Genomic DNA, 24,622 nt, shown 5'->3' on the forward strand with positions numbered 1-24,622 from the left:
CAGCCCTGACAGTAACAACAAAAATGTCTACCAAACTGGGGCTGGGCATAGTTTGCTGTCATTGTTTTTTTTCAAGGGGGTTCTTGCCTCTCACAAGCATCTGCTTTTAATATATGACATAATTGCTAAGTTGGTACAGCAGCTCCTTAAAATGAAAACTAAGGCTTGGATGCGGTATCTTCAAAGAGAAAAAGAGACGAAGCATTTCAGTGTGTCCTGGTGTTCAGAGAGTTATTTCTGTATCTGTTTAAATTACGAAATATTGTTATCCACACATGGAAGTTATCAATATAGTTATTTCCAAGTGATTCTTAAAAGAGGCACACTGGGTATAATGCCATTTTAGAAGGTTCAAAAGCAATATTTCCTTAGTTTTGTTTGCATCCTCTTTTTTTGTCTGCATTCACTAATTTAAATGTTTATTGTCTGGGACTCTTTACTGCCTTTTAGAGTAACCATCACTCTCTTACGTGGAGTGCTGATAGTTCTCCTTTAACAAAAAGTTATTTAGTACAAGTAGCACCTTGCAACTTTGAGCAGTATTAAGAAATATCCCAAATTTTCCTTTTTAGTAGCAGCTTTGCAATTATTTCTTCATTGTACTTTGCCTGACTAGAGAAGAGACTTTTATGTCGACCTTAAATGCTGTCTGCTCCATAAGGAAAATGGAGTCCAGGAGCAACTCTCTGAAATAACTGTCTTGAAAAAAAAAAGGCTTGAAATAGTTTGAGGTTTCACCTATTTATGTTACAGCGTAAATGTTTTAGTGTAAATGCAGGATATTTATGTGGTTATTATTGAAAGATAACCGAAGAAAGTTAGGAAGATGAAGCTGCTGTAGAAAAGTGCTGCTGAGTCATCTGAAGCAATGTGGGAGCTGTCAAGCCAGACGAAATGGCCATTTATTGTTATTATTTCTTTTTCTGATGGGTACAGAACTTGATCCCACTGCATCCACCCCAGAGACATTTGGGATGAGTTTCAGCTGCTTGGCTTGTGAAATGTGGCTGTTGCTCATGGTTTTCAATGGAGTGAGAGTGGACTCATCCTCTGATGCAACACTCCCCAGGCCCTGTTTTCTCATCACAAAGTGATGGAGCCTGTTTCCCTGTAGCAGAAATGTTCTCCAGCTGGCTGGAGGTGAGATTTTTGGATCCTTTCCTTCTCCCTCAGTGCTTAGCCTTTCCTGTTAGCTGGCTCTGGGCATCTCCCTGCTCATCAGGTTGCTTTTCCTGGTATGTTACATTACACAGGGAACTTGGGTGTCTGGCTGGCTTTGGATTTCATGGCTGGGGCCAAGGAGTTGGATGCTGCAGAAACAAACCTGTGCATCCCAGCACCCTTTATCTGTGCTGTGTTGCTCTCGACAGTGATGGGACATAAGCTTTTCTGGGGTTGACTGTCTTCCCACAGGGTGCAGAGAGAAGTGAAAATATTATATACTCCTCCTAATTTGCTGTTGCATAAAATGGTGGCCATGCTCTAGCTGCAGCTGTATTTTGAGTGACACAGCACTTACACCTGAACTGTGAGTCTCAGGTGTGCTGTTGGGAGGTGGTTTTATTTGCTGTTCATGTTACTGTGTGGGCTGAGCCAGATTAAGTGTAAGGCACACACAGATCAGATTAGCAGCCCCAAGGATGCTCCTCTGCCCAGCAGATTTAAACCATCAATAGTTTTCTTTCATACAAACGCAAATCAGGTGCCATTGCTCCTGATAAACAGATCCCCTGGCCGACTGTGCTGCAGTAAAATATTCCAGGAAATGACCCTGGAAATTTGCCTGGAAGATTTCTTATACACGGGGAGCTGACTCAGTCTGAGCTGCTGTGCACAGCCTCACCTCTGGCCCTGCCTCCACAGCCATCCTTGGAGACTCTGATTTAATAAACTGCAGCTGGCACCAATTTGGAGACCATTGTGCACAGGAGCAAACTGCCCTCACTCCCAAGAGCACGTGGCCTTGGATGTCACCACAAGCTGAACTGGCAGTTTCCAGAGAGCTTCCCATTAAACTTTTACATACTGAGGGTCAGAGGTGACGTTGCATTCCATTATCATCCCACTTTCACAAATCAATAGGTAAATGGATCGATATTTGGTTGCTTGAATGTATTTTTTCAGCCTTTTAAAGGACAAAAGTGTGAATTATTTTGCCAGAACAGCATATCTGATTTTTGAAGAGGAGAAATTGGTTTGTATTTTCAACAAGGTATATCTTAAAGTGTACCACATCCAAAAGGCATCCTACCACTGCTCCTTCCACCAAACCACTCTGACAGGAGAACAGTAAGAACCATGGTCCACATTATCAATATTTAACTTCTTCCTCTAGGGCTGCTTGGGCCCTGTATAAAATATAATTTTCCTATAGTGTTATTAATCTTAGAATCTACATACAGGGGTGTGGTTTTTTCATCTATAGGCACAAGAAAATTCACTTCAAATTTAGGTGAAAATCTTCCTTTCTTTTACTTTACTTGGTACAAATCAAAACTGAAAAACTCAAGCCTGCACCACTTGGGAGTACAGTGACTTAAAAGCAAGTTGTCTTATTGCTGTAAATGCAACTGAAGCAGCGAGTCTACATAACAACTAGAACATTAATCACATTCAGAGCTCTGCAAAATGAGGAACATATTATAGCTATAAGCAAGGCTGCTGCCAACTCTTATCATGACAGCAAGGTGCTGGGGAAAACACTAGCCCTTGGCTCTCCCCCTTGCTTTGCACTGAGGAATCTCCTCTGTGTGTGCAGTTGCCCATATGCTTCCTCTCCTGCCAAAGGCAAGAGAGAAATCACCTATATATGCTTGCAACATCTTAATGAGCATCATCCTGAAACTGCAATAGGGATCATCTACTAATCTGACATGATGCACAGCATATCAGGGTGCAGTTCAAGGAGGACAGCTATTTGAAGAACAGCCCACATAACTCAGGCTGATTTTTACCTACAGGCAGATAACCATGGGTCAGTAGATATTTAGAATGTACCACCTCATGCCAGGACTCCATCTGTGTTCTGGCTACATCATCCAGCCACATATTTTAGCATTCAGTAGAGATCAGAAGAGAGGAATAAATAAAATAGTAAAACAATGCATATGTACATCAACAAAACTGGTAAAGGCAGAGCCTCAGCTCCCATTAAGCCTGTAATGAAAAGGGGATGTAGAAGAGCACCACCTAAATCAGCTTTTCTCATAACTGCAGTTTGACCAGAGATAACAGCAATTCTGTGCTTTTAAAGACACCACAAGCACTCTATAAAGAAATGTCAGAAGGATCAAGTTACACAGAAATTCATTTTAAAAAAATCGCTGTGGTAAAATTTGCTTGTGTCATGAAAACACACCTAAAAAAAGTCACTGTGCTTGGAAACAGATCTTTGAACATCACTGCTGTTGCAAGCAGCCTTTCTCCAAGTCTCAGCACAGGCTGCCACAGCTGTCTCGAGCACAAGCTCAATTTGGGGTTATGTCAGTTCAAACAAAACATTCAGAGAACCAAACACAGCAGTTTTGTAGGGACACATGGGATGCAGCAGGAATGGTCATTCTTGCTTTGGGTCTAAGCTACTTGTAAACTTGGAATACTTAAAAAGTGAGAACATGCATCAGCAGTTGTTAAACAAAACTAACGGCTCTGCAGTGGTTGTGCTACTCCTAATATAAATTAGGCAAGTATTTTTTCAGACTTTATTAGAATGGTTTCAAAGAGAGATGGAACAAAGTGTTGCACTATTACTTCTGTTTATGCAGTTTCAGAAGTGAATGAGCAAGTTGGTTGCAGTTTTGTGCCTGGACCTCAGGGGGTGAGGAAGAGAAGAAAGAAAAAACGCTCCTTTGCTCACATAATGGTGTATAAACCACAAACTCAAAATACTTTAACCTAAACTCTCAGAAGAGGGGGCAGACTGAAAAATGTTGCTTGTTTCAAGCAAATGTGTGGAGCGGGATGACCTCAGCCCCCTTCCTGCACTTCCAACTGCCAAATCTCTCTTAGCTTCTCCATAGCTGGTATCACAGCTTTTTTCCATTGCAAATCTGGGAACATCAAGAACAGGGTATGCTGCCCTGAAATAAATGGAATACAAACAGAAGGGGCTCATGTAGGGATTGTGTTATTCATTTTTACATTTAATGAAAAACTCCATTTGTTCAGTCATAGCTGCTGAAGAATGACAGGCTGCCACAAAACCCAGAACATCCATCCAGACTGCCACAGAATACACTGGATCACCTCCAAAGGCTCTGCCAGCATGATGTTGACATGTAAGAAACGCTGTTTAAATCTGCACATACATAAAATTTTTGTTTAGCAAAGAACTGCCTATTTCAGGCTTCCAGGATGTCTTAGTTTAAGCTATTTTCCCAATACTGAACTGTTACTTTTTTTTTACTTTTTTTTTTCTTTTTTTTTTTCAGAAAAGACAAAACCAACAAGAAATTATATGGCAACAGTTGCAAGGTGCAGTTTGCTTAAATTAATGACATGTAGGTGGAAAGATAATTATTATATTACATTGCAGTCCACTGCAAACAGTAAAAATATCAAAGGTCCCAAAATTCAGTCTGAGTAAGATATATTACTGAAACCCCCACCATTACCCTAACAGGCTAAGACATGGCAACAAAATTACCCACCCAATTATTAAAGAAACAGAAATGTTACCAAGAACAGCTCACTAAATATACAGCACTACATTACCCAGGAAGAGTTTATTGCAAAACCAGGAAAGAGACAGCAAACTAGAAGTCTGTCTTCCATTTCAGGTTTGTATCACTTGTTCAAGTTTCAGCCACTCCTGCACACACACACACACACACACACACACACACACACACACACAGAGGCAGCCTGCACACAGAGTCACTAACACATTTGAGTTCCCACAGTCTCACAAGAAACCTTAAAACATTTCAGTAAAAAGTTAAAATGAGATCTTTTACCACAAGGACTATAAAATCCCCCCCTCCCCCACTAGCCTTGGATTTCTAAGTTTTGGATTCTAAAAACCATAGATAAAAACGAAGGCAGAAAGACCACCTTAAAAATATCAAAGTAAGTTAAAGGAGAGTTAATGCAACTAAAAAAAAACCTGCATCACACACAGTCAGTGCTTTCAACACTGTTGATAAGCTCTAAGCCCCTAAATGTAGTAGAGCATTCATTGGTTTTGATTAACTTTTAATTCAGAAGTTACATTAAAAAAACAGTTGTAGCAATTCTTTTGAGCTGCTCATTTCATGAGGAAAAAGTCCCTTTCAAAATTTCAATAAATATGCTGACATGTAAAGTTAGTTGAGGTTGTCATGCAAGACAAGTTACATAACCAAGACCAACTCAATCTTTATAATAAAGGCAACTTGCATTCAAAAATGAACTTTACCCTTACAATTTAATTCAAAGGGTAAACATGAATTAACCCAGCTGTTTACCTGAATTACAAAAGTAACATGATTCAATATGAAAATAAGAAACTGTCTACAAATCTCTGACAGTAATAAATTGCAATATACAATGCATACAGGAGTTATACAGAGCAACAAACTCTTGTACAAAACAAAAATACTTTAATACCTTTAAAATCCAATTATTTTTTTTAAAATCATCATGAAAAAGATTTGAGTCAGAACTCACACCTCAATTAGTCAAGCTTCTGGTAGCTACATTACAGCTATTTAATATACAAAGAGATAAATCTCTTCACCAGTCATTAAAACTGCCTCTTCATTAGAGTTGCACAGGTTTTCCGTCTCATGTTCCCAGATAAAAAGTTTTCTTCAAAATCATGAGAACTGAATTTGTTGAACACCGGAGATCTAGAGAAAGAAAATGCAAGTTTACATTCAAATGCACCTTTTCTGAAACTGCATTGCAGCAGCAGCAGCCGTGAACTGTTGTGGTGTTGAAATGGCAGCACAGCCACCACCAAAGGACTAAATGAAATCCATTCTCATCTTTCAGAACAGAGCAGCTGAATCAGTGCTTGAGTTTTAGCAGCAGAAAGGGAGAGTAGGGGATGGGATACAGTACCTGTTGATATGATGTTGTGTAGACCATAACATTCTGCTGTTGGCCATCTGTGGTTATTAAGCCTGCTGGCAACTGGTTAGCTGAAAGAAAGAGTATTTTAAAAAAGTTAGACAGGAGCTGCTGGATATACAGAGCCTTGTGTCCATTAAATAACCTTTGTGTTCCACTCCATGGCTACAGAGCCCTTCATCTCCTGACAGCTACCATCCCACACTGCATATAGACACACTTGTTACCAAGTGTTATAAGTAAACAAGTTTCTTCCCATTAAGAAGAAACACTTAAGAAACAAAATTCAACTTAAATTTGCATCAGATAACCTAAAAGACAGCACCTTGTTTTTGCCCTGCACATGTCTGAAGCAGAACATACCCAGCTGTACCCTGGCAAATGGAGCAGAGTGGCCATCCTGACCACTGAAAAAGCAATCTCCAGCATTTGATATCCCAAGAAACGTGGGAAATTCAATTGTGTTTGGTTAGCACTTGAGCATACCCATGTGTGAGGAACTCAATGAAATGGTTATGCTGCTTTATAAAACAGAATCCATCAGGAACTCCATAATATGGAAGCCTCCTGGGAGGCAGCAGAGATGAACAGAGGCAGGCAATGGCAAAAAATAAAAGGCACTGCCAGAGCCTGACGTTACACTGGTTGACTTCAGCATGTCCTTCAGGGTATGCACAAGAGCTCTGGATTTCACACAGGAGAGAGGAGGCCAACAAAAAGAGTAAAAAGTACTTCTGAAATACAGAGAGAAGACATGGGGAGCGATGCTATAACATAAACCTTCACAATAACATGTACCCTGAGCTCTGTGAGGGAGTAGGTATGTTACAACTGCTACTTGGCAGCAAAGTAGCAGAACTCTTAAACTGTAAGTTGAGTCACTGTAACATAACATTTTCCTCTAGGATGCAAACAATGGGGCTTTGTTTTCAGTCATTAAGTATAGACAAGATCTATAACCAACAAAAAATTTTGAAAACACAGTATAATCCTTAACAGTTTTCATTTGAAAGCTGACACTTGATGGCTTCGTAATTGGATTTTTGGTTGGTTGGGGGTTTTGTCACCTTTTTTTTTAATTTCCTCCTTGGTTGTACAAGTTTTCAGTTACTTCAGTTGCAAGTTAAGAGCTGCATTAAGATCATAGTGAGAGTGGCTCTGGCAGGTCTAAAATTTACTGCCCTTCAATCTGCATGTTTCACATCCAACACAGCTTAATGGCAAGACTCTGACCCAGCTCTGATGTGAGGCTAAAACAAATAGCTGAGGGTTGTGCCACAGCAGTCACTGCTACTGCTGCAGTGAGACCATCATTCTGGACAGATCTGTAGCTGCCCCTTGGGAGAGAAATACCTGCAGCACTTGACATGGTCAGCTATTTCACATAAATTTTTTCTACCTTCTTCTACTACTGCAACATCTCCTTTGCATCTTGCCAGGACTTAATATTACTTTTAAAGTTGCTCTTTTCAAATCACACCAAATTGAGGTTTATTTCATAGAGTACTCTATTTCATAGAGTAAGCCTGAGATATTTGAACAAGAACTAGGAGCAGCCCTTCAGCCTTCTGAAGCTTAACAGATCACATCAAATCTGGGAGGGGGACAGAGGATCCATAGAGTAAGTTGATTTCTTGATTCCAGTTTCTATTTTCTGGTGAGCATTGTACTCGGGCTAAGCAGCCCATGAGCATCAAGAGGAGAAACTTTTTGTGAATTTGCCCCTTTGCTCTATAAAACAAGACAGTGGACACAGACACAACGAGAAGTTTCCAACTACATATTCCCCCTCAATTCCTGAACAGCAGTTTAGATGCTTGAAGCGAAAATCAGAATATACACAAATACAAATCAGTATTTACATGAAATAAACCTTTTAGAACAATTTCTATATATTGATTCAACACACTTCCAAACTGGACAGACTCCAAACAGCTGCAATGTAGAATAGAAACCATTAGCAACATGCCCAAGGTAAAACAAGTAGGGCCCATAGTTGTGATAGTCCCTTACTACTTCAGAACAAACAGAGCTATTACCTATGAGTGACTACAGATAAGATTTTACTATTTGCATTGCCTAATCTTTAATTATAAAATTAAAAGGGTCATATTTAAAAAAATAAAGCTTTCTATAAGTCCACTGCAATATTTAAATTTTGATTCTTAGTTTTGAGCCAGTTTTACAAGCTTATCTTCCAGGCTGGAAGAGACCTGAAGAATCTGTATTAGGTATCCAAAGTCATCAAACTGGGAGCAAAGTATGTTTCTGACCCTGAATAGGTCATTTTGGTCCTCAGGCTTTGAATTTTTACTAGTTCAGCAGTGACTTTAAACAGAATATTTATCAGATACTTGAAAAACTAAATCTTATCAGTAGATATGACTAGAGCTGTGCTTACTCATTCTTCTTGTATCAGCTTCAACATTACCAGCCCCTAACATTTGAAAGCCAAGGTAAAGACTACATGCAGGAATCCCACATCAACAAAACCAGTGCAAATCCCTACAATTGTCAGGCTTTAATTCACAGTATAAGGAAGAAGAACTACAGTGAATTCACATGATGCTCCTTGCCCTACACCTTTTATTTGCCAATCTGTGTATTCTTTCAAATGTAAGAAATACTAAGTATTTTAGAATTATATGAAGATGACGTTTTTCTCTGCCTCATTCTCAAAGATGAGCTCCTCAAGTCCTCAAGTCACTTTTATCCCCCCACAGTCTTGCAAGTAGAACGAATGTGGCCTAAACATGTAGCTGCTAGGGAAAAAAAAAAAAAAAAGAAGAAAGTGTAGAGAAAAATACTAGCACTAATATATGCATTTAAAAATCTTCCACAGTTGATATTAGCTATTACTGGAGTGTTATCATTTACCACTATATGACTTCTGACCAAAACCCTACTCAATGGTAGGAGTTTATCTCAGCACAGGTTATCCCCCAGATATCTCAAACAAAAATCTCAATGGATTACAGGCATAACATGTGGCCAGTCCAGGATATATTCCTCAAGTAAGAATTCTGATATCTAAAGGAACTGCTGTTTTTATGAAAGCTGTAGTAATAATATAATAAATTAAAAATTATTACTTACTAAATGCTTCCTCTGTGAGCTCCTCACTTAGACCGTCTCCGGTTGTAACTGTTCCCGCAATTCCCTTTTCTCCTTTCATTGCCTACAGAGAGAGATAGCACAAAAAAACAAGCTTGAGACTTTTTCAAAGCCCCATGAGCTCTAGCCAACATTTGGAACTTGCAGAAGAGTCACTGTGCAGCAACTGGAGCTTGACATCTAAGACCTGTAAACTCTATTGGATTTGATAACATGCATACTACAAGTGTCTTTCATCTTAGCCATACTCCTGAAACCAAAACTTGACAAACTAGGACTGTGTAGTTCTAAGAAAGGCTTTTCATCTTCTGCAGAAAGCCAAAGATCTGTGGTAATCCAAACAGAGCTGTTAAGAGCATTCACAAGAAATCACAGAATCTCAGAACTACCAAGAATGTGCAACATTTGCTTACCAACCACACACAGGCACCATCATCATACAACTACAAGAACTGACATTTAAAACCAAGATATTGAATTTCTCTTCCCACGTCAAGGACTACAGCCAGAAAGGCTATTGGCACAGAAAGCCAAGACCTCCAGTCATCTGCATGCAGGTTTACAAGTATGAAGTTCAATGCTTTATGCTATTACATAAAAACAGCTAAGAAAATAATATGGGCATAAAAAGTATTCTCTGCAAGTGCTTGCTGCAGACTAAATACTCAGTTACAAAACAGAAATATTTCATTGTATATGGTACCCTGAAGACACTCTAGCTGGAACGGAGATTTAAAACTGATGAGCAAAGCTATCTGATTCACCCATCCAATTAAAACCCAATCCAACTACTCTGCTACCACAGCATATATAATCTGCAAAAACAGTCAATTAAGAATGAAAGTAGCATAGACCCACTTCAGACTTCTTCAGTAGTACTGAAACTAGCTAGGCAATATTTGCATTTTTAATTAAAGCACATACAGCACTATCACAGCATGTGCAACTGCTACACAGCACTGGAAAAAGACAGTACACAGCAGTACTTCAACTTTTAGATTACCCCTCCTGTTACTCAGTTATCACAGTAAATGACCTTCTGGGAAGGGGAAGCTTTAAGTGCTGTCAGCAAATCAAATATCATTAGCGAGTCTGACCCCATTAATTAAAAAAACCTTAGGTCTACAAAACAAAGTCTGAAGAGCATACTCATCTATAGCAATGCCAATTTAGACAGGGGAGGCAGAACAGAACAAAACACCCAAGCAGAAGCAACTTCCTTTTTCAAAAAGTCTAAATTGCTGAAAGAAAAACACTTTCTGCTAGAGAAGGGATAAGTTAAACTACTATGTATCAAAAGCAAACCGAGGGACAGGCTAAAAAAAAATAATTAAAAACCCCACTGAAGCAGATAGGTTTCCATGTGAATCATTATTCTAGCATGAGAAAAACAATTTTTCTTCTGCAGCTCTGAAGTCCAGACAAACAAAAGGCATTAGGCTACTTCCACAGAGGATGTAGACAAGCACAGTTTTATTGACTGAACCCAAAGAGCAAATCCAACATTCTTAATAGGCACCTTTAAAGAAGAGAGCAATTTACTACCACGAATATATTAGACAATTTATTCAGTTGAAAGCTTTAACTACTCTGAATCAGCAAGTCTAATCAAAATGCTTACTTCCTCCTTTTTCTCTTGATATCCTCTGAAGGCTTTTAAACATAACATTACTCCCTGCCTAGTGGCTGTGAGATACTGTGCAAGTTACCTGTTACATAATTACAATGACAGAGAGCTAAACACAACTAGGTTAAATAAGTGAGGAAATACTCAAGCATATACCAACCTCTCTGAATTTTTGGAGGTATAACTTCAAAGGTTCAACATAGCTATCAAACCCCAACGTAGACATGGCAAAGAGAATATCCTCTCCATTGATGGTCTTTCTCTTCTCTTGGTGACACCTCTCACTTGCTTCTGATGTTATAAAGCTGATGAATTCACTTACACACTCTTGTACACATTCCTTTGCATCCTTAGCAATCTAGTAAGGAAAAAGTATCATAAAATTATTAATTAAGATGCAAGATTTAAAAAACCCACCACAAAAAACTCAGGGAATACACCAGATAATAAAGGTAACATCCCAAAACCTAATGATAATACCAATTCAGGCAACACTGCATAGGGAATCACTGGATGTCATCACTGCTCTATGTAAGAACAGCTGCAACATGGCTTTACCTATGTTTCACTATTTCAAGCAGCCTGCACAGACAACTATCAGGATCTCCTGAAGTCCTAACTATGTTCTGTACAAGCTTTTACACACAGAAGCACCTCAGTACTGCTTGCTTTGCTTACCTATGTCTCTTTAAATCTGTTCATTACAATGTCATAGCCCACTTCCATCTTCCTTTTAAGAGACCCAGCAGTTCCAACCCCACTGCAGTATGTTCCCACAAATTCAGCAATGACAAGTATTTTTATCCTGAACAGATTCAGGGACTAGAATATATGCCTAGCAGGAAGCCTTTCTAATGCTTTAATATTCTGGTATAAATTTTCCAAATGAGAATTCAAATGAAGAAACATATGCCCCTGGCAAGAATTAAACAAGTAAATGTGATTATTGTTTTCAGCTGGACAAAAGTAATTTTCATGACTTAAAATTACAGCAAGCATTACTCATGATTACTTGGGAAGATTTTAATAATTAAGATCCTGATTCTTCACATGAGAAGAACCTTATTTGTATTTAAAAAAAAAAAAAGATGCAGTAATCATATGCAAAATCTTCACCAGTTCCTCTGATATTTTCAGACACATAGGGCGAGATTTTCAGAAGTCACCAGCCAGCAACTTCCTTTGCAGTTTTTCACAAAAAAACAGCCTGACTTTTCAAGATAGCTCTACATCCCATATGCTAAATTCTTGAGAAAAATCTCATCTTGATCACTAAAAATTTATGACAATATGGACTAGGGTAGAGTTTTTCACAGCAAAGTTATAAATGTAACACCCAGATCTCCAGAAAGCCCTGAACACTACAAAAGTACAAGGAGATGCAAGTAAATTATGTCTTCCTTCTATTTAGAGTGATCCCAAAAAAACCCATCCCAGTTTTAGCTAGGCTGGAATTGGAATACAATAGAGAAACAGCAAGTAATAGGAGCCCTGCAAAGGTTTAAGATAAACAGGTAGAACAATCAAATAATTATACAACCACCAGCTCAGCAGAATGGATTAAAAAGTCTATTCTTAGAAGTAAGAAATAAAACCAGGGTTTCAATATCTGGCCTTATCTGCTACATGGTATAAGGCAGACTTCCTAGGTCACTTTGGCATGTGGGTATGTAAAAATCAGGGTGATGGAAGGCTAACCACTCTCTTTCCTTCAGGATGAGGATCAGATTTTTATTTCATCCAAAATGGTTCACTTATTCAAAATGTTATGCACCTCAGTAAAAGTAGATTAAGTCTCTTGAGAGAATTGCATAGAAAATATTTTTAGTAATACAGGATTGTCACCAAGTCTCATCCTTTACAACAGTTTCAGAGAACACATCTTGGAAAAAGAAAGCTCTTGAAAGCCCTATGAAGAACACTGTTCTGGATGCTCTAATTATAGTGGTTACTCAAAGCTTCCAGAAACCTAACAAAAATGGACTTGGTCTCAATTACCTCCTGCTCCTATTTTTTTTCCTTTTCTTTTATAAGGCTTTTATCCAATAAACCAGCATCACTTGGAAAAATATACTGTTCTACCAGCTCAAGTTCACCAAAAGGAAGGAATAAAACTCATTAACACATTTTCTTTAACAGACAAGGGTATTACCTTTCCTGTTTGGGGTATGGCATTTTTCATTATTCTTGCCACATTTGCAATTGGAAGATATATATCTTGTTCTCTGAAACTCTCTTTTGAGCCATTTGTATCTTCATGATCATTCATGCTGTCCTCTGTGTCTAATGAAATAAAGAAAAGTTAACAGAAATGGTATTTGATAGACAGCAGGCAATAATTAAAGTCAGTTTAAAATCTTACACTGAAGGACGAAGTCCTTTGAAAGCACAGTGCATTAACACCATCAAAATAATTAAAAAAACAGATGCAACATCAGGGTATCTTTATAAACATATAATCTTTATCTCATTATGCACAGAAATGTACATGGCTGCTGATCACCAGGCATTCTTAACGTCATGTCAAAATACAAACTGTTTCCTAGGAAATCAATTTTTTTTGTCATCACCTCAAGGTCTCGGTGCCAACATTGAAAAATCCAACCTCCACCCTTCAGAATGCAGAAAAAATGCTTTACATCTGAATACATTATGAATACAAACAACTGCAAATTCTTAGCTTGAGAAAAGATAGCAGAGAACTATACAAGAACTGGAAAGAAAAAAAAATTATATATATCTATATATATACACACAGAGAAATAGTACATTTACTATAACATTTCTTACCATCATGAGGCTGTATCACATAGTGACTGCCACCAATGTAATCTCCAGCAATTCCTAACTGAGAGGCATCTGTCGTGGAGCTATCACCATCCATCTACAACCAGAGGAAGGCAACCTTTTAGATATGATTGTTACACTGTTAAGTACAGCTGCTACTGAAAACCAGCACATTAATCAACTTAAAACTGTTAGACCAATTTCTGCAAAGCATAAATACTTTGTCATTTGAGAACAGCATCCCCACCTTTGTTACTGAGCTTTACAGTCAGTGGAAATAGAGAAAATGTTTTGTAAGGCTTCCCCAGGAGCTCAACCAGAGGCACAGGCCGTGCACAGAACCATTTGGTTCATGCAGCACATACACAGCAACCTTGTGTTCCCAGGAGGGCCTGACCAGAACAGGTCAAGGCGTTTGTTTCTCTGAACAACACCCAAAACCTATACCAGGGCCCTGCTCACTGAATGCTTTACCTATTTATTACTACACAGAGTGCATCCTTCACTCACCTTTACACTCCACACAAACAGCTTTGGTCAAGCCCACTGACAAACTTCTAGCCAGACTTCAGGACCAGCTCTGCATCTTCCTCCTCCTTGAGGCACCACTCACCCCTGTGTGCCTTCTGAGTTGTTTCCCTTTGCATTCCCTGGTCCTGCCCTGCCTCACTCCTCTGGGCATCCTTCAATGCTCCTCTCTCAATGTTCTGACAGGGTGGCCAACAAGAAGACTTCTTCTTGAGGCTTTGGAGATGGGGTCACAGTCCAATAGTTTGAATGCCAGGAGAAACAGGGACGCCTAAAGAGCCAGTACTGCCCTCCTTTTTACTGACAAGCTGCGCACACAGGCCCCAGGAAGGCAGAACTCAGCTGGATTCACTCTCTGTCCTGCACCAACTGTACTGGTCCCTGGTGTCTTTGGAGAACAACCTTTGCCCCAAAGGGTCATGTGGTCATTGCCAATGAGACCACACAGCTCACTTATTCCCACAAACATTAGCCTGGAGAGGGAGAGGCAGGAAGAAGCAATGTGGTGTTATTTTTATACCTACCCAGAAATATGAGCATTTAACCTCTCTCTAATCTGCACTTTGCCTGTGGCAACAAGGCTGAGTTCTGCTTTCAAACCTCCAGGCAACGTCCGGTGTTGCACTTGGCCACAGATGCACAAGTAACCCGAGCACTGCTCACATTTCAGGCAATACTACAACAGCTGGATGTAGCCTTAGGAGCTGCTCAAGAGAAAAACCAACCCTTCTACGTCTTCTTTATTGTAGAGTATTACACACACACACACACACACACACACACACAGAGACTTTTTTAAAGAACTACTGGTCCCTTTTGATAGGCTTTTGTAGAACAGTTTCACTTCTTACACAGCATCTCTGCCCAAAGGAAAGGTAGTGTTTTAGGCATTAGCCTTCTATGTGCCAACTTTCACATAAATTCATTTCGTCTGCATTTTGCAGACACTTTGTTGGGAGATTTAACTTTGCTTTTTAATTTTCCAAAGGATCTGCTGTTTGCTTACTCAGCTCACTGTAACGACAATGCAAGGATATCACAGTCCTGCACGTCAAGAATTACCAAAACTGACATCACACAACATTAAGAGAGTTGTGTCCCTCTCTTCCTTCTGCAATTTGAAACAATTAACATTCTGCAGTCTGGTAAATCCCCAAAGCTACCTCCAAAGTTAAGGTAGGATTTTCTGGCAGTCTCATTCTCAGTTTCAGCTCTCTGATCCATACCAGAATTTAACACAGGATCTCAACAATCTTTAAGCATTGAGTTTACTCAGCCCCAGGACCATTTTAAATACCTTGATCTTTCTTTCCCCCTCCTTTTTTAGTCTCCTATGAAACATATCTTCTAAAACATTTCCTTCCTTTATGATTGCAATATTCTTCAAATTCCTTCACTGGTTTCTGCTCACCCCTCCTGCAGGCTACCCCATCTGAACCTTTATTGCCAAGACCCATCAATATCATTTAAGAAACCATCTTGCTTTCATTAGCCCAGCCCACCTTCAAAAGACAATTTCTGCTTGAATCTCTTTTAAACCTCTGCTGCATCTGCAGACAGTTTTGGCCACATTAGACTAATACATCCTCAAGGTACCATCTTTGCTTCTATTCTTTTATGTGTGCACATTTCCAGATCTACTTACAGTGTTTATTATTTCACCATTAGTGGGAATTTGTGTGAATGTTTATCAACATTATGAATCTAAAACAGTGATTAGCAAAATTGACAGGAAAAGGCTTGCGACAGAAAAAGGCAGATCTGACTCAGATAAAGAAAACAGGCACTGACAGCTTAATATCAACTGAAATTACTTCTGTCAGCATTACTTTAAGAAAGATTTTTAGCTGCCAGGACAACCTTGGGACAGGAGATTATGGACAGCGTAACACCCTTCTGCATAACCAGGCCCTAATCCAGGATCACAGGATAATTCAGGTTGGAAGGGGCCTCAGGAGGTCTCTGTACTTCCACTGTTGCTCAAAGCAGGGTCAGCTCCAAGCTCAGAGCAGATTGCCCAGGGCATTATCCATCTTGGAGACCCCCACAGCCAGAGCCTGCCCAGCTACCCCATGAGCCCCCTCCACAGCCTGTCTGGCCTCACAGTGAGAAAAGGAGCTGTATCCCTGCACACCACTTCAATCCAAGTAAGCTGATGGAAGAACTTCAGCCACATTTGTCATTTAATTCAAATCTAGACCTAGGCATCTGAATATAGCAACTGTAATTAATATACCATCTAGTCACCCTACTAGTATTTCTTTGAGCCTGATGGATGACACAAACATGACCTTGCAGAAAGCTGTGGCCACTGCTATCCTGGTCATCTCATAATCAACACACTTACACGCTCATGTACTACAGTTTTAATTTCAGATGTTCAAAACAAGTCAATCACATTATCTGATTGTCAAGCTCAGCACAAGGTCTGTAGTACACACAACAGGGCGCAGAAAACGAGAACACACTGCTCTCAATACACTGTTGCTAATTAATCCCATTCCTTTAAACAAAGAGGCAAAAAACGCCTCCAAAGCCACAAAATACACTAAACTTTGTGTCCCTGAAGTTACTCTAGAAAGGCAACACTCCAATGTAACATACAAACAACACCCTGCCTACACTAACTGCAGTCACTGAGAGACTAAAAGGACAACAGTTCTTATGCTGGCACGTTTAGTAGGAAGAGCTACCACTTTGGATGGAAATAGATGCTAAATTTCATGAACAGGAGATCTCCTGGGAGATCTAATCCTAAAAGGTCCAGATGGGCAAGAACTCCCCACTCAGATTTTGCTTTAACCCCTGGAGTTGTTACAACTTGCTTCAAAAACAAGTACCCGTTTGCAGATTATACATGCCATTTGCATGGCAGTTTCAGCAGACAGTGCAGTGTCTTTTAATACAAGATACTTTTAATCCTAGCCCTGTGTGGCCACTGAATTGCATGAGGGAGGAGGCTTCCAACACCTGGTCTCAGAGCACATACTGTGTACACCTGCAAGAAGTACTTACTACATGTTGGACGTTATCCTCTGCCTCCAGTACCAGGAAAACACTGAAGCTCCTCCATGCATATACATGGACTGAATCAAGACTGAGAGCTAAGCATATCTGAAGTGACATGTCAGTCTCTAAAATGACCATGCCACTACTATCTGATTTTTATCAACAACCAGGAAGAGAAATCAAGGAAGTACAGGACACAACCATTTAGTGCTACACTGCAAAAAAAATAAATAAATCTGAATACAGAGCAGCAGCACAAAGTTTTCTGCTAGTGGTTTTCTGTTCAATTTTGTTTTTTTCATCTTTAATGAAAAAGAATATTACTAGGAATATATAAATTACTTGATGCATAGAAATTAACCTGATAAATACGTTAAAAGAGAAACACTTCAGACATCAACGAAAATTCAGTGATAAGATGCAAGTGAATGAACATACAGGTTTAGTCTGACATCTGGTATAAATATTCTGAAGGGTGCTTAAAAAAACATGCTCCTGTCAGCTGCCCACAACTCAGACCGTTCCTATAACATGTCTATACTAAACTAATAAAATCTCAGTATCTCAAAGTAAATCTTGCATCCTGTTTAATCTTATGAGCTCTCTTAAGAGACCAGTATCTGTGGCTCAACTAAATGATAACTGAAGAAGAATGCAAGCCCAGACCTGTTAGCACTGAGGGGGCAAAGGGACTAAAGCTTAGATCAGTATAAAAGGAAAAAAAAATTAAAACTAATCAAAGAAACATGATTTTTATCTTCAGAATGGGGAAGTTATCTGGCAATGATTTGCAAAACTGATCTCTTGAAGGGAAACCAAAGGCCTCTTGCGATTTAAGTACTTCATGTGGTATTTATTCATCCCGTCTCCCAAACTGCTACCCTACAAGAGGGACAGCAGAAAATTATATGCAATGAACTGAAGCACTTGACACACATTCCACACAGTTGTTTCTGCCAAAGAAGCAGGACAGAAATGATAATAAACTGTAGATAGTAACCACATCAGTCACTGTAGATTAATTTTGCCACACCTTGCCACAAGATGTAAAGCTCTGAAGCAGTACATAACAGCACAGACACAACATGTTTTTTGAGCTTTCTGCACTCCCATCTGCTAAAAAGAAAAATTTTTCAATTGAAAATACAACTTTAGTTTCCTTTTATTTTTCAGTGACTCCTGGGGAACCTAACTCCCCACTGAATTCTCACCTGGCAGTGTCTCCTGCAGCAGGAAATGCCAGCTGGTGAATGCATTCATGAGACATTGCTGCAGCAGACACACAAAAGCATAAAGTTAAAATCCCTTAGCACATGCCTACAACACAAATACATCCTGTTCTCTCTCTCTCTCTCTCTCTCTCTCTCCATCTCAGGCTTCTCTAATCTCTCACAGAGTGTTTTCCCCCACAGGAGAATAACATTAGGAGAAGCAGACTGATCCTTAGAGAACCCCACAGCATCACTAAGGCTCATCAGCATTTCAGCTGTACCGGGTTCCTTCCCCTGGACCACAAACAGGGCATTGCTACCTTTCCACCTTCCCCCTCCTTGTAACAGCCTATCAACTTTACATCTTATGAGCCCCAATGTCACTGGCCCAAGTCCCCTCCACATGGATCCAGCTATGCTAGAGCACATGGTGGCTCCTTCCCAGGCTGGCTAACGTCCACAAGCACAGCTCCAATACATATGGGTGGACTAACAACACATGTATTTTCACATCAAGTAGGAGTGGATCAGTGATATGGAGCAAGCAGGAGAAACCGAGTTTCCATGCATTCTCCTTTTTGGCAGCAGAAGAGAGAAGCTGGAGGGGAAAATAAACAAGATGAACAGAGGAACGGAGGCAGTTTTGTTGCTTTTGCATAAGCTGGAAGAGGGCAGCAGTGCTGAACAGACTGCACCAGCACCTCCTTCCTCCTGCAACCTGACTGAAATCCCCATATTACCTCTCAGTATTTAGTTTTTGATACTTTTCTAGCAATTTTTGTGAAAAACCAAGATGTTCTGTTTATTAAATCAGCAGTCCACAAATCCTGCCTTTTTCTTTTGTAAGTTGGTTATGTTTTTCCTTCATTGCAGTAGTACCTCAAGTGTGCCAAGAAACTTTTTCCTCTCAAGCAACAGGACAAGCAAGAGTTTCACAGAGCTACTTCAGACCAGGCCAGTATTTTCAGCCAAACTGAATTTGCTGACACTTTCTTTTATTCTACTGATGTTATTTAGCAGGCATACATATAGTCATGTTTTGCCCTTTTTACAAGCATCCTGCCACTCAAACAGCAATTTCCAAATACTGTGTTTCTCCAAAGTACTATTGCAAAACTCAGTCAAACTCCTTTCTAAGCAAAATTTTAAAGGTAGAGTGACATTAGAGATCTGCATTTGAAAGCACCAAAGGAAGAGCCTTGCAAACCTTTTTTAAATGCCGACAAAACAAGGCATCAGACTTTAAAAATTTCAGTGTTTAATGTTACCTATCTTCACAGTATCTTGAACAATCTTTTTTATTCCACTTCTGAATGTTGCCTCCCTTCATGTAGTTATTACCACAAATAAGAGTTAAGCTTTGAACTGCTGTAACTGTCAAATACTGAAGTGTAAAGAGTAATATCCAGTGTTCTTGACTTCTCTCAAATATAATGTCATAGCTGTAAATGCTGGCTGCCAAGGCCGTAAATAATCACCCACTCAATGCAGAGCTCAAGCGACTCAGGCAGACCTCATAATGATTCAGACTGAACCATCCTGGGTGTCCTAGACAATTACAGATGGATCCTCCCTTAACATTGTAACTGTCATGCCACAGGCCACATAACCAAAGAGAAAATGAAAGCAATCACTAGCTCATTGTTTAGAAACACTATGCTAATGATTATGTATAAACACCATTTCTCCATTCCTGCAAATCCTGTGAATAATGCCTGAAGTGGCTTCTGCCATTTTACTTTTTGTTACCATTTTGCCAAAGCTTCTTTTGAGAAAGCTGCAATTATTTTTTTTTAATTGACAATAACTTCCATCTATCAGGATGACAAGCAAAGGTTACTACATGTGACAGAATCCATTCAAAAGCTGAACCTCAAATTTCTATGTTCCTCCCTGCCTAGAAATGTTCAGGTCATTGTTATCAATAATTTTGCACTCCCAAAAGCAATTCAAGCACAGTAGGTAGCTTTTACATGACAGTTCTTTGCAGAACAAAATATTTTTGGTTAAGCCTTGAAGAAATTGGTAAAGCTAGTTGTTGATTTTCTATTGCTGCTGTATTGCAGCAGGACCCACGAAGGGGATAAGTAATGTTATCTTTATAGCTGCAGAAACATTACCAGAACATACCAAATTTTTTTCCAGTACGACTGTCTGTGAATAACCTATACAATAACTCTTCGGGATCGCCAACTACATAATTCCGGAGAGACAGAACAGTGGCTGGCACACACAGGTCTGCCCCAAAACACCTGCCGAACACACCCGAGTTGTGTGGACATTGATAATGGCAGGGTCCTGTCTCTCCCCGGCCTGCCACGTGTGTTTCAGGACAAGCGTCGATGCCACCCGGCTGTGTCTGTGCCAGTGCCAGCCGATCGATCCCACTTCCCGATTTCATGCCCTTCAATGATGCAAACGCAGCCAGCGCAGGGGCACGGGGGGGAATCTTCCCACCTATACCCACAGCCTCCAAGCCTTCCCGACACCTGGCTCGCATCTGTTCGATAGGCAACTCGTCTGTCGTGACCCCTTGTTTACAAATCGAACAAGACGAGAGTCCGCAGTTAATCAGCAACTTTATTGTTGGTCACCTTGGATGTGACTCCCGCGCTGGCCGCACCTGCGGGGCCGAGGGGCCGCTCACCCGCACTGCCCGGGCCCCCTGCAGCCAGCCCGGCCTCTATTCCCGCCCGCACCGCCACCCGGGTTACTCGCACCACATCCCGGGGCCTCGCCCTCCGCTCCTTATCCCTGCAAAACGCCGCCAAACCTTCCAGGAAATTTCTGTCCCGACAACGGCGCGGGGGGCACCGGGAGGCGCGGCCGGGCCACTGCCCGGGTCCCGGCCCGGGGCCGTGGGCGTGGTGGGGGTCCCGACCCTCGCCCCCGCGGCGAAGGGAGGGGGCTCGGCCGGGCGGACACAAAAGAGCGCGGAGCCCCCTCCGCCCGGCGCGGCCGCCACAAAGCCGCGGGAGCGGCGGCCCCGGGGCACAGCGAGCGCGGCCGGCGGGGACATCGCACACCGCCGTGGCGGGGCCGCGGGAGGCCGCGAGCCCCGGAGCGCCCGCCGCCCCTCAGCGGGCCGGGCGGGTGCCGGGCGGCCGCGGGGCAGCCCCGCCTGCTGCCCTCACCCCCGCCTAGGCCGCAAAATGGAGCCGGAGCGGGGGGGTAGGGGGCCCGCGGAGAGAGCGGGACACCGGCGGGGGCAGCGCCCCGCCGCCCCTGCCGACGCCCCCCGCCGCCGCCGCCTCCCTCCGTCCCTGCCCGCCCGCTCCGCTCCCTCCCCGCCCGCCCGCCCCGCTCCGCTCCCCGGCCGCGCGGCCCCCGCGGCTCCGGCCGCACAAAGCGGCGCGCGGCCGGTGCGGGGCCCGGGGCGGCCGCCCCGCACTTCCTGGTGCCCGCGGCGGCGGCGCGGCGGCAGCGCCGGGGCCCGGGGAGGGAGACGGACATTTCATTCGAGCCTGCAGTGGAACCGGTTACCAATCATTGGCCGGAGCCAGGCACAAACCTCCAGTGCGGCCCTGGTTGGCTCCCTCCGCAAATCGGCTGTTTGGTTGGACGGAAAATGGCTGCGAAGGAACCAGTCCCAGCGCGGAGCCCCGCTTCCCGCAGCCGGGCTGCCCTCCCTCCGCGCCGCCTCCCCGGCACTCGCGCCGGCTCTTCCCTCAACGCGCTCCCTCCCGCCGGGCCGGCCCTGCCCTCCTCCTTTATGGAGTCGCCCGGCCCGGGGGGCGCCGGACCCGCCTCCCCCGCGGCTGGGCCCGGGTACGGCCGGCGGCTGGGGCTGCCCGCGGGGTCCGGGCTGACAACAAGGGCTGTCCCCACCAGAAGGGCTCAGTCCGGCAGGGCTGCTGCTGGTGGCGGTGCTTGTGTAGCACGGTCTCTGACCAGGCGCAGCTCTTCCCCGGGGCCGCGGTATCACAGAATCAAAGAATGGGTCAGGTTGGAAGGGACCACAGTGGGTCTTCTGTGCCTCCCAGCACAAGGCAGGGTCATCCTAGAGCCCAGTGCACAGGATTGCAGCCAGATGGTTCTGGAATACCTCCAGCAAGGGAGACTCCACAGCCTCTCTGGGCAACCTGTTCCAGTGCACGGTCACCTTCACAGTAAAGAAGTTCTTCCTCATATTCAGGTGGAACTTCCTGTGCATCAATTTCTACCCATTGCCTCTTGTCCTGTTGCTTGGCACCACTGAGAGGAGCCTGGCTCCATTCTCTTGACATCCTCCCTTCAGATACTGATAGACACTGATGAAGGCCCCTTCGCAATTGTCTGTTCTCAAGGCTGAACAGGCCCAGCTTCCCCAGCCTTTCCTTGTAAGAGAGATGCTCCAGTCCCCCAGTCATCCTTAATGCCCTGGGAGGTGGGGACCAGGGGAAAGAGTGCCCTTCCAGGCAATGTCCTGCTCACCTTGTCCCTGTCCTCACCCCTCGTCACCTCAGTGGACAGTGCTTGCTGTTACCGGGGCGGACAAGGTTTTTATAGAGGTTTCTCAGCTCTATTCCAACTTGTGTCAAGCTTCATCAGTTGAGAGGAGAACAGGTTACATCCCCCAGTGACTTCCTACATTTTGCACAGCCTTCATCAGAGGCTGATGAAGAGGAGTAGGTCGATGAAGGAGAAAGATGGCTCCTGGGATCCCGGTCCAACAAAGCATTTGGTGAGACAGAACCTTGGGGGAGGGATCTGTGGGTCTGTGTTACTCCTTCCCTCTACAGAAGTAAAATCTCACTGCAGACCTGAAAAGATCATTTCCCTCTGGTGATATAGGGCCTAAAGAGCACGTTTTCCTTCTGCTTTTAAGCTTTGTCCTGAAGAAATACGGGCTGCTGAGTGAAGATGATAGTTGGACTGACTTCTCCACTGAGATTTATAAACCTCTCTTATGAAACATTTATATGAAACACTTCATAATCCACCAGTCCTGCCAATTTACCAGTATTGGAAAGAAGGATTTTCCTTCTAGGTGAAGGCAGCCAAAGACATTCCACACATCTGCCATCAACACATGTACGCGCAATCTCCACAACAGAGGTAACAAGAATATTTTTGTTTTGTGCAGTTCTTCGTAACCTGTAGTCGTTCTTCATTACATGAGATTCTTAAGTATTTTAACTAAACTAGTGTGAAACTTGTGTTTCACAATAACCTCTGCTAGCATCCTCCTCTGATAAATACAGTACCCTCCTTTCCTTGCTTTCTTCTGGTATTGGGATTTAAACAAAGGGAAACTCAATAAAGTTTACACATTTCCACATGGTTTCACGTAACAACATTAGTTTCATATGTTTTGGTATATCACAAAGATTTAGATACATACACTCATCGTCCATGTATTCAGATTTTTGAGTTTTGAGTTTAAACTGAAACATCAAGTGAGAAGAATTTTTCATGGCCACAGGTTTTTACTGCAAATGCTATTATGCAGCTTGATTCTGCCTCCTGGGTACCATAAGCAGTAATAAGTTTTTTTTTTTTTTTTTAAATGGCCAGAAGATGTCAAGTAATGCAAGAACACTAAGTTTGGGGCCTTGGGGAATGTATTTTCCCCTTTATCTATTTTATAGCTTTTGCTCACTAAATGCAATACCATGACAATACTATTCATCTTACTGTGGAGTCTTAAGATCTTTGGATGAATTCTGTCATGTCAGCTCAGAATTTCACAAGTGAGTAGAAAGATGAACACTGACCAGTGTGCAGGTTCTTCAGGGCACAGAGCAGACAATGCCCTTTTTTCGAGCCACTAGTTGATATTTTGAATCTCCTTGATAACACGGCCCTCAAATCTTTCACACTTGAAACAAAAATATTGTTTCTCCCATGCTGTTTTTGCTGACATTTATCAATGTTGTTTTGATGGAAAAACTACTTATCCACTTGTTTTACTCAGTGCTTTTCTTTAGGACAGCACAGTAGGAACAAGCATTCACTGTTATTGGAGACAGAACAGCACTCAGTGGTTAAACTTCTCAGCCAGCTGGGGCCAGGGAGTCCAAGCCAGGATTTCCCTTCACATACATTTTATTTTGTGTTCCTCCATAAGTAACAGTTTCTGTCACACATTTATCACTCATTCTTTAATTGGATTATTGTTTTATTCCTATGCTAAGTAAATTCTCAAACTCCATATTTCATGAGGTCGTGACCTATTTCCTGAGGCTGTCATTTTGTGTCTGAAATTTTCAGTAAGGAAATGAAAATCTTCAGATATCTTCTGTTCTATTTAGTAGATGTTAGCTAAGAAAGCTGTCAAAGGTGAGCAAGTATGCTTCTTTAAACAAGAACAGAT

At 42.1% G+C, this 24,622-nt stretch overlaps 1 protein-coding gene across 2 annotated transcripts; it reads right to left on the bottom strand.

Annotated features, from left to right (window-relative positions):
* Positions 1-4,121: 4,121 nt before the first annotated feature.
* On the bottom strand, positions 4,122-22,007 carry NFYB (nuclear transcription factor Y subunit beta). 2 transcript variants are annotated; one of them, XM_064654851.1, is made up of 7 exons: positions 21,839-22,007; positions 13,583-13,676; positions 12,945-13,075; positions 10,953-11,150; positions 9,148-9,229; positions 6,043-6,122; positions 4,122-5,828 (listed from the first exon to the last, which is right to left on the bottom strand). In XM_064654851.1, the coding sequence occupies exons 2-7, from the start codon at positions 13,674-13,676 to the stop codon at positions 5,796-5,798; spliced, it is 618 nt and encodes a 205-aa protein (XP_064510921.1). In that variant the 5' UTR covers positions 21,839-22,007; the 3' UTR covers positions 4,122-5,795. The 2 variants fall into 2 exon arrangements, with proteins under 2 accessions (XP_064510921.1, XP_064510920.1); XM_064654850.1 differs by having other exon boundaries at positions 21,811-21,903.
* Positions 22,008-24,622: the final 2,615 nt, after the last annotated feature.

The sequence above is a fragment of the Pseudopipra pipra genome, chromosome 5, assembly GCF_036250125.1.
Source record: "Pseudopipra pipra isolate bDixPip1 chromosome 5, bDixPip1.hap1, whole genome shotgun sequence".
NCBI classification, from domain to species: Eukaryota; Metazoa; Chordata; class Aves; order Passeriformes; family Pipridae; genus Pseudopipra; species Pseudopipra pipra.